This window comes from Suncus etruscus, chromosome 16 (genome assembly GCF_024139225.1).
Source record: "Suncus etruscus isolate mSunEtr1 chromosome 16, mSunEtr1.pri.cur, whole genome shotgun sequence".
Taxonomy (NCBI): domain Eukaryota; kingdom Metazoa; phylum Chordata; class Mammalia; order Eulipotyphla; family Soricidae; genus Suncus; species Suncus etruscus.
In genome coordinates this window covers 47,467,514-47,483,523 of record NC_064863.1, presented here as the reverse complement: position 1 = coordinate 47,483,523, position 16,010 = coordinate 47,467,514, and the positions used below count along the sequence as shown (strand labels likewise).

At 40.6% G+C, this 16,010-nt stretch overlaps 1 protein-coding gene across 1 annotated transcript in view; it reads right to left on the bottom strand.

Annotated features, from left to right (window-relative positions):
* Positions 1-16,005, bottom strand: part of POLR2B (RNA polymerase II subunit B) — a 49,836-nt gene extending 33,831 nt beyond the window's left edge. The window contains exons 1-10 of the mRNA XM_049789935.1: positions 15,905-16,005; positions 9,822-9,894; positions 8,220-8,370; positions 6,717-6,829; positions 6,374-6,593; positions 5,918-6,076; positions 4,435-4,599; positions 2,875-3,071; positions 1,923-2,042; positions 223-409 (exon numbers count right to left, since the gene is read on the bottom strand). Of these exons, the coding sequence (XP_049645892.1) occupies positions 223-409; positions 1,923-2,042; positions 2,875-3,071; positions 4,435-4,599; positions 5,918-6,076; positions 6,374-6,593; positions 6,717-6,829; positions 8,220-8,370; positions 9,822-9,894; positions 15,905-15,923 (1,404 nt within the window). The 5' untranslated portion in view covers positions 15,924-16,005. The remainder of the gene's footprint in view (positions 1-222; positions 410-1,922; positions 2,043-2,874; positions 3,072-4,434; positions 4,600-5,917; positions 6,077-6,373; positions 6,594-6,716; positions 6,830-8,219; positions 8,371-9,821; positions 9,895-15,904) is intronic.
* Positions 16,006-16,010: the final 5 nt, after the last annotated feature.

Sequence of the window (16,010 nt, the reverse complement as noted above, 5' to 3'; positions counted from 1 at the left end):
CAATCTCAAGTTTCTAAAGCAAGCCAAACTTAAGTTTCAATAATGCTAAGACCTAACTTAAGTTTATTTTCATAATTTAAAACCTACAGGACTTTACATTTGACTCATGGAGTTAGGGGGGTTGCAAAAAAGAAAAGAAAAAAGGAAAAAAATTACAGTGAACAAAACAATCTCCTTCTCCCTTAAAATATCCCTATCAAACTTGAGATGACACCTTCTTACCTGAGACACACCAGCTCTGGCTTGATGAGCTTTCTTTTGATCACCCCAGTTTCCAGTAGCTAAAGAGTACTTTAAGCCATCAGATATAATTCTTGTTTTAATTGCCAACTCCAAGTTAAAATCCTTTCCTCGGTCAATAAACTTTTGTGCATAGATCCTCACTTCTTTAAGCAAGTTCTTAAACATACTGCCAAATGAAAAATACTGTCTTAAAATACATAAAGTATTTCAACATGCAGTCTCAAAATGGAAAATTATGCCCACATGGGAGTAAAGAAAGGCGAGGGGATTTTCTCTTTTTAATATAAAACACAGAATCACATATAGTAATATAAAACACAGAATCACATACAGTAATATAAAACACAGAATCACATAAACATCTTAAAAAGCAACTAAGGCGGAGTGGGAGATAGCATGGAGGCAAGGCGTTTGCCTTGCATGCAGAAGGATGGTGGTTCGAATCCCGGCATCCCATATGGTCCCCAGAGCCTGCCAGGAGCAATTTCTGAGAGTAGAGCTAGGAGTAACACCTGAGTGGTGCCAGGTGTGACGCCCCCCCCCCCCCGCAAAAAAAAAAAAAGACAACTAAGGCAAGAATGTAAAATAGGGGCCAGAGAGATAGCACTGCGGTAGGGCATTTGCCTTGCATGCTGTGAAGCTGGGACAGACCCAGTTTCTGATATCCCATATGGTCCCTCAGCCTACCAGGGGTAATTTTTGAGTGCAGAGCCAGAAGTAACCCTTGAACACCGCTGGGTGTGGCCCAGAAATCAATCGATCAATAAATAAATAAAGTTTTAAAAAAAAAGAATTAAAAAATGCTCTTTAGTGAAGTGATAATAGGACAAAAACACTAATCTATAACATCCTAAATACCAAAGCATATATAAAAGCCTAATACTTTTTGTACTCATTAACTATAAATTGAAAAAATACATCAAGAATTAAATAAAATCACATAAAACCTCAAATCTACTGGAGGCTGGAGTGATGGGACAATGGGTAGGCATTTGCATTGCACAAATCTCAGCCCAGGTTTGATTCTAACACCACAGATGTCCCCTGTGCCCTCTAGGAGTGATCTCTGAGCACAGAGAATAAGGAGTAAGCCCACCAAATAAAAAAATATTTAAAGCCTATATATTAGTTACTAATTGTTTGTTTACTTTCTTCCAATTTTTACATATTTTTAAAAGTATAAAAGCAGAATAAATATTTCAGCATCACTTAAAAAGTTATGGCCATAATTTAATGTTCTCAAATACCGTTATAAAGTTTACAGAGCAACAAAGAAATGTAATCAAATACATAAACTGTCCTCATAAACTACAAATTTTCACAAGTGAAGCAGAATTAAATCCGGGCAAATGACAAGCAAACAGAATACTAACTTCCTGTGTGGCCAGTAAGAATTACAAAACTGATAGAACAGCAGTAGGGCATTTGCCTTGCACGTGGCAGACCTGGGACAGACCTGGTTTCAATTATCAGCATCCTAAGTCTTAGATCCCCCAGACCTGCCAGGAGTGATTCCTGAGCACAGAGCCAGAGCTAACTCCTGAGCACTGCGAGGTATGAAACCAAAACCCAAAACCGAAAAAAATAAGAACAAAATTGGTTAGCCTCTTTATGAACAAGGAAAAGACTAAAGTGAATCTCCCCACTTTAATAAGGAATATCATTTTAGAATTCTTTACCCTCTAAATAAAAATGCAAGTAGAGGTCCGGCAAGATCTAGTCTTTTGTTTCCATAGTGATCTCTGTCATCCAGCTCTCTTCTACCCAAAGCTGCTAGAAGCAACCTATGAACCATGTACCTACAAAAGACAAGAAAAGAAAAAGTAAAGTGAAAAGAACACTCACTGACTTGTGTGAACCCTTCCATACATATATTTGAAATGTTATTTTGGACATTTTTAGTTTTCAGAAAACTACTTCCTTCCATGGACTAGTCCTTAAGGCCCTCATCTCTATTGTCTCTGGATATTAATACCATACTATCTTTTTTTTAAGTATTTCAAATAGCAGAGGAGTACCATTAGGGCAAAGAAAGGACCATTATGACAACAATGGTTGGAAATGATCACTCTAGACAAGACTGCTGAAAGGAGATATGATATGCATGATATGCGTGATATGCATGATCCCCTTCCAGTAACAATATTGAAAGCCATTATCTGAGAGAGAGAAGAAAAATGTCTGCCATAGAGGCAGGCAGGAGAGAGGGCAGGGGAAAGGCAAAAGAGAAACTAAGACACTGGTTAACGGGAAATATACACTGGTGAAGGGTGTTGGACACTGCATGCATGAAACTCAATCATGAAAAGCTTTGTAAAAAAAAAAAATTTAAAAAACTTCTGAAACTGTATCTTAGCAAAGAACTTAAAACAATAAATTATAGGCGCCAAAGCGGTAACACAGCAAAAGGGTGTTTGCCTTGCATTTGGTCAACACTGGACAGAGCCCAGTTTGATTCTTGGCACCCCATATGGTCCCCCAAGCCTGCCAGGAGCGATTTCTGAGCAGAGTCAGGAGTAATCCCTGAGCGCCACCAGGTGTGACTGAAAGAGTCAGGAGTAATCCCTGAGCGCCACCAGATGTGACTGAAAACCCCCCCACCCCCCAAAAAAACAATAAATTTTAACTTACCCCAAGAAATAGGCTTTTTTGGTTTCACAAAAATCACTAACACCAACATGTGGAAGCATTTCTTTTTGTAAGACTTCTTTTGCATATTTAATTCTTTTTTCTTTTGTGACACCAGGTTTTGCTCCTCTTGAGCCAATAAAATTTAGTGCAACATTCTGTTCTTGAATGACAAAAGCTTCATCAAGGGAGGGTTTAACCTAAAAGGTAATTTAAGTGTTATATACAAATTCATATTTTCACTGCCAAAGAAATCAATGTCACTTAGCTTCTATTAAATAGCCTTTTAAGGGCCTGAGAGATAGCACAATGGCAGGGCATTTGCCTTGCACACGCCTGACCCGGGATGGACCCAGGTTCGATTCCTGGCATCCCAAATGGACGACCCACCCTCCTCGCCTGCCAGGGGCGATTTCTAAGTGCAGAGCCAGGAATAACCCAAGTGGTACGAGGTGTGGCTATAAACCAAAATAAATAAATAGCCTTTTACCTAAACAGTTAAGAATTAAGAAATATATAATTTGAAATTTAAGACATTTTAGAAATCTGAAAAAAAATCTCACAGTATTGGCAATTATACTTTCTAGAAAAATACAAATAATTACAATATAAATAAGATATTTGGACTTTTACATTTTAGTGTACAGGCAGGTGACCTAGATTCAGAACATAATCAGAGTACCTGCAGGAGGACTCTTGAGCTCCAAACCAAGTATAAAGCAAACACAAAACAATTTATTAATTACGGGGCCAGAGAGATAGCATGGAGGTAAGGTGGCCTTTCATGTAGAAGGTCATCAGTTTGAATCCGGCTTCCTATATGGTCCCCCGTGACTGCCAGGAGCAATTTCTGAGCATGGAGCCAGGAGATTCCCCTGAGCACTGCCAGGTGTGACCCAAAAACCACAAAAAAAAAAAAAAAAAAAAAAAAAAGGCAAAACTATTTATTAATTACAAATAAATAAGTGTACCAAAAATGCCTATTTTCTTAAAATTTGAAACTATTTCAAAGTTAAGTAATTAAAAAAAAGACGTTTGCGAATTACCCATTTCCCTCTCAGCTACTACACCAGAGTGGTATGCTTTTAAATTTGTTCTTATACCATTTATTCCTGCTGTCACAGAACCCAGGCTGCCTCTGAAAACAAGTTTTCATGTTTATTTCACACAAAGCATTGCCAAGAAAGAAGCCAGGCCAAGACAGAAGATGTTCACTAATTCAGTTAAGTGGTATGGGACTTGTGACAACTAAACTGCTCGACTAACAGCGTTCTATACACTAATAGTTTTATTTAAAAAAAAAAAAATAAAACTTTATTTATTCATTGATTGACTGGTCAGTTGGTTGTTGGGCCATATCTAGCTGTGCTCAGGGATCACTCCTGGCTCTGTACTCGAAATCGCCCCTGGCAGGCTAGGGGACCACATCGAAAATCAAAACTGAGTCCTCCCAATTCGGCCACATGCAAGACAAATGCCTTACTGCTGTGCTATCTCTCAGGCCCAACACTATTAATTTTAAACCTCTTATAAACACTGCAAATTTATTTTCTTTCACATTACCATTTCCATCATCTCTGGGTCTTCAAAATCATAAATAATATGCTCTAAAATATCTCTGTCAGACACAAAACCTAATGCTCTAAACACAATTATGATGGGAACTTCTTGCTTGATGTATGGTAAAGTTGCAACAATGCGCTGTCCAATAGCACTCTTTTTCGCACCCTAGAAAAAAACAGTATCATTAATGTACACAGAGAATCACACCCATTAAAAACAAACAAAAACCATGAGAACAGTAAGTGTTCACTGCAGGTATTTCACAGGAAGTGAAATACTCTAAGTGCCTACTGGACTTGGGTACTTAAGGGGGATAAAATAATATGCATAGTAGCCACTTATTAACAATAGTGCAAACCACTGTCAAAAAAGAAGAGGGGGAAGGGAAGGAGAGAGGGGGAGAGAGAGAAGTAAAATGTTTTCCCCAGAGGCAGGTAGGGAAGGGTGGGTGAGAGAAAAACTGGGAACATCAATGGCAAAAGGTGTTGTACATTATATGATTGAAACTCAACCATGGACAATTTTTTAACCACAGTGCTTAAATAAGTACTTATATAAAATTTAAAAGTATTTTTAAAAGATTATCAAAATATGGGCCAAAGTGATGGCACAGTGGAAGGGCACTTGCTTTGCACATGGCCGATCTGGGATGGACTCCAGTTCAATTCCCAGCATTCCATATGGTCCCTCCAGCCTGCCAGGAGCAATTTCTGAGCGCAGAAGCAAGGGGTAATCTGAGTGCTGCTGAGTGTGCTCCCCGCCCCCCAAAAATAGCAAAACTGAAAAAGGCTTCAAGTCCATAAGTCAGCAAAGAATTAAAATAATCAATTACTCACGGTGAGGGGCCAGAGCAATAGCATAGCGGAGAGAGCGCTTTTCATGTGGCCAATCTAGGTTTGAGCCCTGGCATCTAATATGGTTCCCTAAAAGTGCCTAAAGCTCAGAAGTGATTTCTGAGTTAGTTCAGAGTCAAGAGTAAACCCTGAGCACTGTTGCGTATGGCTCAAAAACTAAAACAAAAACAAATCGGGGCTGGAGAGATAGCATGGAGGTAAGGCGTTTGCCTTTCATGCAGGACAGTGGTTTGAATCCTGGCATCCCATATGGTCCCCTGAGCCTGCCAGGAGCGATTTCTGAGCATAGAGCCAGGAGTAACCCCTGGCCAGGTGTGACCCAAAAGCCAAAACAAAACAAAACAAAACAAAACAAAATAAAACAAATCATGGGACACCGAATCCTCCCAACATCAACTTAATGACACTTAGTATACTTACCATACCCTTCTAATAGAAGGTAAGCTAGACCCAGATTCTGGACTCACCAGAAACATCTATAAATGTTGCTACTAGAATAATTCATTATACAACTAGAAATACTAAAATACATCATCCTGATAAAATGCTTCAGAAAAGTTTTCCTAAAAATGCAGTCGAAATTACATAACAAGAATAAAAGAATAAACCCGAAAGTATCCCATCCATACCTGTCCTCCTCTTGCCAACATGCTAACCCAAATAGTGCTGGTGGGTCGAGAAGAATTCTCCAGGCATGATCTACACTCTCCTGTGTAGGCATATTTTGAATCCTTTTTGGCAAAAACATAGACTGTGTTGGTTGCCATTTTTTCTTGAGCAATTAGGACCTATATAAATAATAAAAAGGTTAAGTCATAAACCCACAAGCCCTTGAAACAGCAATGAGTAAATTCTACATTTTAATCTGATCACATGTGGTTCACAGATCAAGAAGACCAAAATTACTACAACTGTCCAGTTTCTAGTACTAATCCCTAGTACACAACTAAATTTTAATCCATAAAGTAAGACATTCCCTAGGTAAGTCAACTCACATTTTCAAAGTATTCTGTATAAAAGTTTATAATTTAATTTCAACTTAAACCTCAATTATGACCTTGTGATTTAAAAAAATATTACTATACCTTTTCTGACCCATTAATAATAAAGTAGCCACCAGGATCCAAAGGACATTCATTTAATTCACAAAGATCACGATCTGTTAAGCCATTCAACAGGCAGTAAGTTGAACGCAACATAATTGGAATTTTTCCTATAAAAGTTTTCTGATGTTGAGTCTGAAGTTGTTCTTCACCTTCTTTAATGACTGTTTTTGTTATATCAACATAAAGTGGAGCGGAATACCTTTAAAAAGAAAACCAGATTGTAATTAACTAACAGTTTGATATTTGCTAAAACTGTCAACTGGTTAGAATTGTATTTTCTTAACAGCATTTCATGAAGAGTTACTAGAAAATTCTCCCTTACGTGAGGTTTCTTAATCTGGCCTCATTTGGCATCATTGGTGAGGGAGCACCATCTCTTTCCCAGTGGGTAGGCTTGGAGAGGTAGATTTGTTCAAACTTCAGCAAATATCTGGGCTGAATAAAACCAAAGGATATGACAAGAGTAAATAATCTTTCCAATTCAAGTTTTCATAATCAGGGATTGAAGTGATAGTACAGTGGGTAGGTTACTTAGTTCTACATGTTGACCTGGTTTGATACCCAGGACTCCCATAAACAAATGGAAAAAAGGTAGCTATACCAGTATTATAAACCATAGTGCAAAAATGTATATTAAAAAAGGACCTAAGGGGCCCGGAGAGATAGCACAGCGGTGTTTGACTTGCAAGCAGCCGACCCAGGACCTAAGGTGGTTGGTTCGAATCCCGGTGTCCCATATGGTCCCCCGTGCCTGCCAGGAGCTCTTTCTGAGCAGACAGCCAGGAGTAACCCCTGAGCATCGCCGGGTGTGGCCCAAAAACCAAAAAAAAAAAAAAAAGGACCTAAGAAAAAACGTTAATTCTGGGAGTCAGCACAGTAGCAACAGTGAAAAGGGCATTTGACTTGCACAAGGCCGAGCAGGTTTGATTCTCCAAGTCACTATGAGTGATTTCTGAAAGCAGAGCTAGGAGTAACTCTTGAGCAACACTTGATGTGGCAAAAGAAAAAAAATTAGTTCGTCCAAGAAACATATATAAAAAAATCCTAATTACTGAGAACTTTTCCAACCCCAAGAACTATCACTCAGGGGCCGGGCGGTGGTGCTAAAGGTAAGGTGCCTGCCTTGCCTGCGCTAGCCTTGGATGGACCGCAGTTCAATCCCCCGGTGTCCCATATGGTCCCCCAAGCCAGGAGCAACTTCTGAGCACATAGCCAGGAGTAACCCCTGAGTGTTACCGGGTGTGGCCCAAAAACCCAAAAAAAAAAAAAAGAACTATCACTCAGTCCACAGACCCCCAAAACGGGAGGGCATGTACATACATATGGCAATGTGCATGCAGAAGGCCTGATTTCAGTCCTTGACCCCATTGGTACCCACCATCCCCAACTCTGCGTTTGGGGATTCCCTCCTGGCAGAACACTGGGCCTTCTGCATAGAACGAATGCTCTTGAAATCACTAACCTATCTCTTCAACTCTTCTTGAGCTAATTAAAGATGCTCTAAGTATACTGCTAAAAAACACCTTCAATTTTTACCTGTAAGCAAGGTTAGAAAACTTAGTTTTCAAATTGACACTCTCCTTTTACTTCTTTTGGGAGGGGGGAATTGGTTTTTTGGGCCACACTCAGCAGTGCTCAGGGGTTATTCCTGGCTCTGCACTCAGAAGTCACTCCTGGCAGACTCAGAAGAACAGGTGGGATGTTGAGATTCGAACCAGAGTCCGTCAGGGGTTGGCCAGGTGCAAGGCAAACATCCTACCACTGTGTTATTGCTCTGGCCCCCTTTCCTTTTTACTTGTGATACTTATTAGTAATACTCTCTTACCGGTTCTTCAACTTCCCCACTGGCATGTTGAGCTTCTGCTTGTAGGTCTATAGGTGGAGCATCTTCCACAATTCTTTGAACAGACATCTGAATAAACTCATCAAAAGAATCTAGCTGTTGTCTGACCAAGCCTTTCTCATCAAAATAGGAACTGGGAAAATAATAAGTTACCTGTTAATTAACTCTGATGTTTTTAGCACATTTCCCATTAAAATTATAATTAAATTTAACAAATACTCATTAATACCAACTGTTTTACAACTATCACTTTATAAGTTATCATCAAATATCACAAAAAAAGGATGAGACACAATGGAATAGAGTGGAATATCCTAAATAGAACCTAAGGTATATGATCAGTTAATTTTTGATAAAGGAGCAAAAAATATGAAGTGAAACAAGGAAAGCCTCTTCAACAAGTGGTGTTAGGAAAACTAGTGAGCTACATGGAAAAAAAATTAAATTAGACCTCACTCTTTTTTTTTTTTTTTTTTTTTTGGTTTTTCGGGCCACACCCGTTAGATGCTCAGGGGTTACTCCTGGCTACGCGCTCAGAAATTGCCCCTGGCTTGGGGGGACCATATGGGACACCGGGGGATCGAACCGTGGTCCTTTCCTTGGCTAGCGCTTGCAAGGCAGACACCTTACCTCTAGCGCCACCTCGCCGGCCCCAGACCTCACTCTTAACACCATGCACAAGGGTCAAATCAAAATCTACCTGTGTTCCTTGCAACACTATCCACAAGATGGTAAAGTGTTATGTATAAAACCCTATCAGCAATAGTATCATAAAGTATTATAAATCACACATAATATAAAAAATATTTTAAAAAGTGTCTCTCGGGGCTGGAGAGATAGCATGGAGGTAAGGCGTTTGCATTGCATGCAGAAGGACCGTGGTTCAAATCCCGGCATCCCATATGGTGCCCCCGTGCCTGCCAGGAGTGATTTCTGAGCATAGAGCCAGAAGTAACCCCTAAGCACTGCTGGGTGTTACCCAAAAACAAAGAAAAAAAAAGTGTGTCTTAGGGTTGGAGTGATAGCATAGCGAGTAAAGCATTTGCTCTGCATGCAGCTGACTTGGGACTGACCCGGGTTCAATTCCTTGTCAGGAATTCCCATATGATCTCCCGAGCCTGCCAGGAGTGATTTTTGAACACAAAGCAAAACCCCTGAATACTGACAGGTATAGTCCAAAAAAAAAAAAAAAAAAGTGCCTCTTATAGAAGCAGGCTGGTGGGAGGCAAATGGGAGGAAGCAGACTGGTGAAGGAAAGTGGACAATGGTGGAAAGGATTGGTATTTAAATATTGTATTCCTAAAATCCAATTATGAATAACTGTAATTTCATGGTAATTAAAAAAAATTTTAGGAGCCAGAATAATAGCACAGTATGTAGGGCATATGCTCTGCATATAGCTAACCCAAATTCAATCTCTAGCCTTGCATATTATTGACCCAAGTTTGTTCCCCAGAATCCAAGGACATCCCATATGTTCACCAGTCCCTGCCAGTGTGACACTAGTCTCACTATAATAAAGGAAAGTTGAGGGGAAGAGAAATTTTAAGAGAAAAAGAAAATTTAATTTGACTAAATAGTTACCTGATTACAATCCAGCATGCTTCTTGCCACAAATCTGGGGTGATTTCATCATCATCCTCATCATATTGCATATCTGCAAAATCAAAAATATTGTGCTCATTTACCATAAAATACAAGCATCCTGCTATTATTTTGAAGTAGCAGAAGCATATGTACTCTCAGTTAAGTAAAAAGCAATTCTTTAGGGCCGGCAAGGTGGTGCTAGAGGTAAGGTGTCTGTCTTGCAAGCACTAGCCAAGGAAGGATATAAAGGCTGTACTAGATACAAATGCTACCCTCAGAATAAAACTATTCACTTAATACCCATCAGATAAGGGGCTAATATCTAAGATATACAAGGTACTGATAAAACTTAACAAGAAAAAAATCTAACCTGATCAAAAATTGGGGAGAAAGGCCAGAGAGATAGCAAAGTGGTGGGCATTTGCCTGGCATGTGGCTGACCCAGGAGGGACCCAGTTCAATTTCCCACATCCCATGTGGGCCCCCTGCCTGCCAAGGGCTATTTCTAAGTGCAGAGTCAGGAGTGACCCCTGAGTGCTGCTGGGTGTGGCCCAAAAGCCAATCAATCAATACAGTTTAAAAATATATGGAGAAGAAATAAACAGACACTTCCTCAAAGAAGAAATACAAATGGCCAAAAGGCATATGAAAAACTGCTGCTCATCAGTAATCACCAGGGAGATGCAAATCAAAATAACAATGAGGTATCATCTCTCGCCACAGAAACTGACACACATCACTAAAAAACAAATACAATCAGTGCTGGCAGAGATGTGGGAACAAAGGAACTCTTATTCATTGCTGGTGGGAATGCCGTCTTGTCCAGCCTTTATGGAAAACAATATGTATATTCCTCAAAAAACCTGGAAATTGAGTTCCCATATACCACTTCTAGGAACACAAAAACACAATATAAAAATGCCCTCTGCTCTCCTATGTTCAGTGCAGCACTATTTACAATAGCCTGAATCTGGAAACAACCTGAGTGCCCGACAACAGATGAGTGGCTAAATAAAAACTGTGGTACACCTATATAATGGAATACTATGCAGCTGTTAGGAAAAATGAAGTCATAAAATTTGCTTATAACTGGATGGATAGAGACTACTATGTTGAGTGAAATGAGTCCGAGAAAGGGATAGACATTAGAATAATCTCACTCATTTGTGGAATATAAGAAAAACAAGAGTTAGTATGGCAACAGCACCCAGAAACAATAGACAAAGGTCAGGAGGTCAAGCCAGGGTAGAAAGCTTGCCACAAAGAGCAGTGAGTGTAGCTAAAGTAAAAAAGTGTCTACTAGGGCAATGATGTTGTTGGAACTTGTCACTCTGAGGAGGGGAAAGAGTGTGCATGAGTGAGAGAGTGAGAGAGAGAGAGAGAGAAAGAGAGAGAGAGAGAGAGAGAGAGAGAGAGAGAGAGAGAGAGAGAGAGAGAGAGAGAGAGAGAGAGAGAGATGGGAGAAAAATGGGAGACAATGGTGGTGGGAAGCATGCCCTGGTGAAGGATGGTGTACATTGTATGACGGAAATCCAATAATAAACAATTTTGTAACCATGGTGCTTAAATAAAGCAATTAAAAAATTAAAGCAAACAACTCGGGGCCATAGAGATAGCACAGAGGTAGGGTATTTGCTTTGCATGCAGACGGATGGTGGTTGGAATTCCAGAATCCCATGCGGTTCCCCGAGCTTGCCAGGAGCAATTTCTGAGCACAGAGCCAGAAGTAACCTGAGTGCTGCCAGGTATGACCAAAAAAAACAAAACTTCAAGGAGGGGTGGGCTATTATAACATTCACAAACATCAAGTTATGGGGCCGGAGAGATAGCATGGAGGTAAGGCTTTTGCCTTTCATGCAGAAGGTGGAGTCCCATATGGTCCCCTGTGCCTGTCAGGATCAATTTCTGAGCATGGAGTCAGGAATTTCCCATGAGCACTGCCAGGTGTGACCCAAAAACCACACACAAAAAAAAACATCAAGATATGACATTTTATTTTCCAGAAATAGATGCAATTCCACATCCATGTTCACATCCTGTTATAGTAAGAGCAAGACAGTTATCTGAGAGAGGAGATTAATATAGCCTCCCCTTGAATCTGAGTTATCCTTCCTTCCTTCCTTCCTTCCTTCCTTCCTTCCTTCCTTCCTTCCTTCCTTCCTTCCTTCCTTCCTTCCTTCCTTCCTTCTTCCTTCTTCCCTCTCTCCCTCCCTCTTTCCTTCCTTTCTTCCTTTTTTTTTTCCCTTGGGTTGAGGGATCCTCATAACCAACAGGTGTGGGGAATCATTTAAAGTTTAAGGGTTTGCTGTTCAGAGGAGCATGCAGTGCCAGATATTGAACTCAGGGCTCAAACCAGGGACTCTTAGCTCCAATTCTGAGGCATCTCCCAACCTGGATTTTAACTTTCCCCTAAGGAAAAGAATTCAACTGAAGTGACAATACCCAACTTCAACCTGGCTGGCTGAAACACTTGCTTTGGAGCTCTAAGTTTTCAATTAAGTCCTATTACTCTAAGGTTGCTATACTGTGAAGTAGTACACACCATATGAAGTCACCTAGAGATGCTCCAGAAGCAGTAACTTTGAGTCCTCTGGACTAGGTAGAGGGTAGGCATATAAGTAAACACCCTACTTAGTCCCAACTTCAATACTGTCTTTCAATCTTGCCAGTCAAAGACAAATCATTCCTATTATGTTCTTCCTAAAATTCTAGCCACTAAATATACTAAGAGATTCCCCCCCTCCACTTGGTTATTGAGTCACATCCCAGCTGTTCGCAGGATTTCTTCCTGGTTCAGTGCTCAGGGATCTCTCTTGGAAGGCCCAGAAGACCATCTGGGGTGTCAGAGATCGAATTTGGGTCAGCCACATGCAAAGTATGTGACTTACTCATTTATCTCTCTGGCCCCATGAATATACTAAAATTTCAAGCAAATTTTAGGACAATTTAACAGCAATATAACTGTTTGAACAACAGTATATTTGGAGAAACATGTGGGGCCAGTGAAATAGTACAGGAGTGGAGTTTAAGTCACATGCAGATAACACAGATTTGATCCCTGGAACCCCATAGGATCACTTTCAAGAACCAAAAGAAATGATCCCTGAGCAGAGCCAGGAATAAGCCCTGACCACCACTAGGTATGAACAAAACACAATAATAACTATAATAATAACTTACTTTATTATATATAAATACAAATTAGGTCACTCCTCAGAAAAAAGTTAGACATTGTGTAATGTAATAGTATGAAAATTATCTTTTTTGGGGGGAGAAGCCATATCCAAGGGCACTCATGGGTTACTCCTGATTCTTTACTCAGGAATCACTCCTGTCAGGTTTAGAAGACCATACGGGAGGGCTGCATGCAAGGCAAGCACCCTATCAGCTGTGCTATAGCTCTGGCTCCCTGAAAATCTCTTAGATATGTGTAAACATATAAACATAAAAGTACAGGTACAAAAAGCCTTAATTATTTATTACGGAGTTGTTTATATGTGGCAAATGGTAGACGAGAATGAAATCGTAGGCTCTAAGAGAGTAGTGGTTATTATGAACCCCTGGCACTATAAATAGGACCCTGAGGACCAAGAAGGGGATTCCCTGAGCACCTGCTGTATCTAGTCACCCACATACACACACACACACACAAAGGAAAGAAAACACCCTTATGTTTTTACATTTTTTTGTTTGTTATTTTTTTGTTTTAGGGCCACATGTCTGAATTCAGGGATCACTCCTAGTGGTGCTGAGGGACCATATGGAATGCCAGATAATACCTGCTGTATTCTCTGGCCCCACTCTTAACATTTTTAATGTGTAATTTGTCAGTCCTGTAAAATACATACCCGGTGACGCTCAGGGGTTACTCCTGGCTATGCGCTCAGAAGTCACTCCTGGCTTGGGGGACCATATGGGACACCGGGGGATCGAACCGCGGTCCGTTCTAGGCTAGCGCTCTCAAGGCAGACTTACCTCTAGCGCCACCACACTGGCCCCATTTTTTTCATGATATTTTTCGGGAGAGGGTCTGGAGAAATAGCAGTGATTAGGAGGTTTACATTGGAAGCAGCCAACCTGGATTTGATCCTCAGCATCCCATATGGACCTCCAAGCACTGCCAGGAATAACCCCTTGAGCACGAACAGGAGTAATCCCTGAGCACAGTGAGTGTGGCCAAAAGATTAAAAAAAATTTTTTTTCTGGGGTCTTTAGAAACAATACAGTGGGTAAAGAACTGTTTACCCAGTTTTGTGTTTTTCTCCCTCTGACTTATATCACTCAGCATAATAGATTCCACACAGCTCACCCCAGTTCCATCTCCAGGACTACAAAGGGTACCCAGAACTAGGCCAAGATTGATCCCTAACACAGAGACAAGGAGTAGGTGCTGTGCACCGCTGGATGTGGCTGAGACAAAGATTTATTTTCTGAGATTTTCTTCAACAAAACAGAAAACAATACAATGAAGCTAATACATTAGACTCAAGATACGGAATTTTGAACAGAATGTTTGCTTGTATTGTCTCCATGAAGTAGCTGAGGACTTGGGGAAGCTGAGTAGCTGAGGAATTGGCAGCTAGAAGAAAAAGAAAGTAGTAGCTTTGGAGAAATAGCTATGGAGAATGGATGGGGAGGGAGCCTTGAAAAATACGATAACAAAGAATGAGAACAAGCAGTGCTGGCGGGGATGTGGAGAGAAAGGAACTCTTATTCACTGCTAGTGGGAATGCCGTCTAGTCCAACCTTTATGGAAAATGATATGGAGATTCCTCCAAAAACAAGAAATTGAGATCCCATATGATCCAGCTACACTACTCCTAGGGAGATAGCCTAGGAACACAAAAATACAATCCAAAAGTCCCTTCCTCACACCTATATTCATTGCAGTGCTATTTACAATAGCCAGACTCTGAAACAACCAAGATGCCCTTCAACAGATGAATGGCTAAAGAAGCTGTGGTACATATATACAATGAAATATTATGCAGCCATCAGGAGATGAAGTCATGAAATTTTCCAATACATGGATGTACATAGAATCTATTATGCTGAGTGATATAAGTTAGAGGGAGAAAGACAGAATAGTGTCACTCATCTATGGGTTTTAAGAAAAATAAAAGACATTTTTGCAGTAATTCTCAGAGACAAAAGAGATGAGGACTGGAAGGTCCAGCTCACAATATAAAGCTCACCACAAAGAGTGGTGAGTGCAGTTAGAGAAATAACTACACTGACAACTATCATAACAATGTGAATGAATGAGGAAAGTAGAAAGCCTGTCTCAAATACAGGCGGGAGGGGGAGATTTGGGACAATGGTGATGAGAATGTTGCACTGGTGAAGGGGGTGTTCTTTATATGACTGAACCCCAACTACAATCGTTTGTAATCAAGGTGTTTAAATAAAGACATTAAAATAAAAAATAAGTTAAAAATTGCTAAAAGCATGCAGAAATCAGACACATGAAATACTCAGATTTGAAGAACAATTTTTTAATTTTTTTTCTTTTTGGGGGTCACACCTGGCAGCGCTCAGGGGACCATCTGGGATGCCAGGATTCGAACCACCGACCTTGTGCATGAAAGGCAAACGCCTTACCTCCATGCTCTCTCTCCGGCTCCATTGAAGGACAATTTTTAAACATGAAATAAAACAATGAGGTTATATATAAAAAGGTTTCCGGCGTATTGGCACAGCCTGGCACAACTGACAGTAATATGATGCTCAAAATCGTTTCACTATTCTATAAACCCATAACTCTGGCCTATGGGAAATCACAGAAAGACAAAAGGAATCTTACTTATGGTGCTGTTATCTGAACACAATAAAAGGAATCGGGCTTATCGATCACTATCAATGTGGAACCTCCATTCCATCCCTACCAATCCTGGCATCGTTCTAGCCAGGGGGTGTGGGTGTGTGTGTGTGTGTGTGTGTGTGTGTGTGTGTGTGTGTGTGTGTGTGTGTGTGTGTGTGTGTGTGTGTGTGACTTAAGAACACTTGCGGGACACCCATAAATGCCCCTTCCCTTCTCTCCTTAGAAGGGTGACCACGAAATGCCTCGGGAGATCACCTACCCTCGTCGGCGTCATACATTTTGGCGACCAATTAATTCCTCAGCGCCTCACTCAAGAAGAAACCAGACAGGACGCACGCAGCACTGCACGGCAGCCACAACTCCGG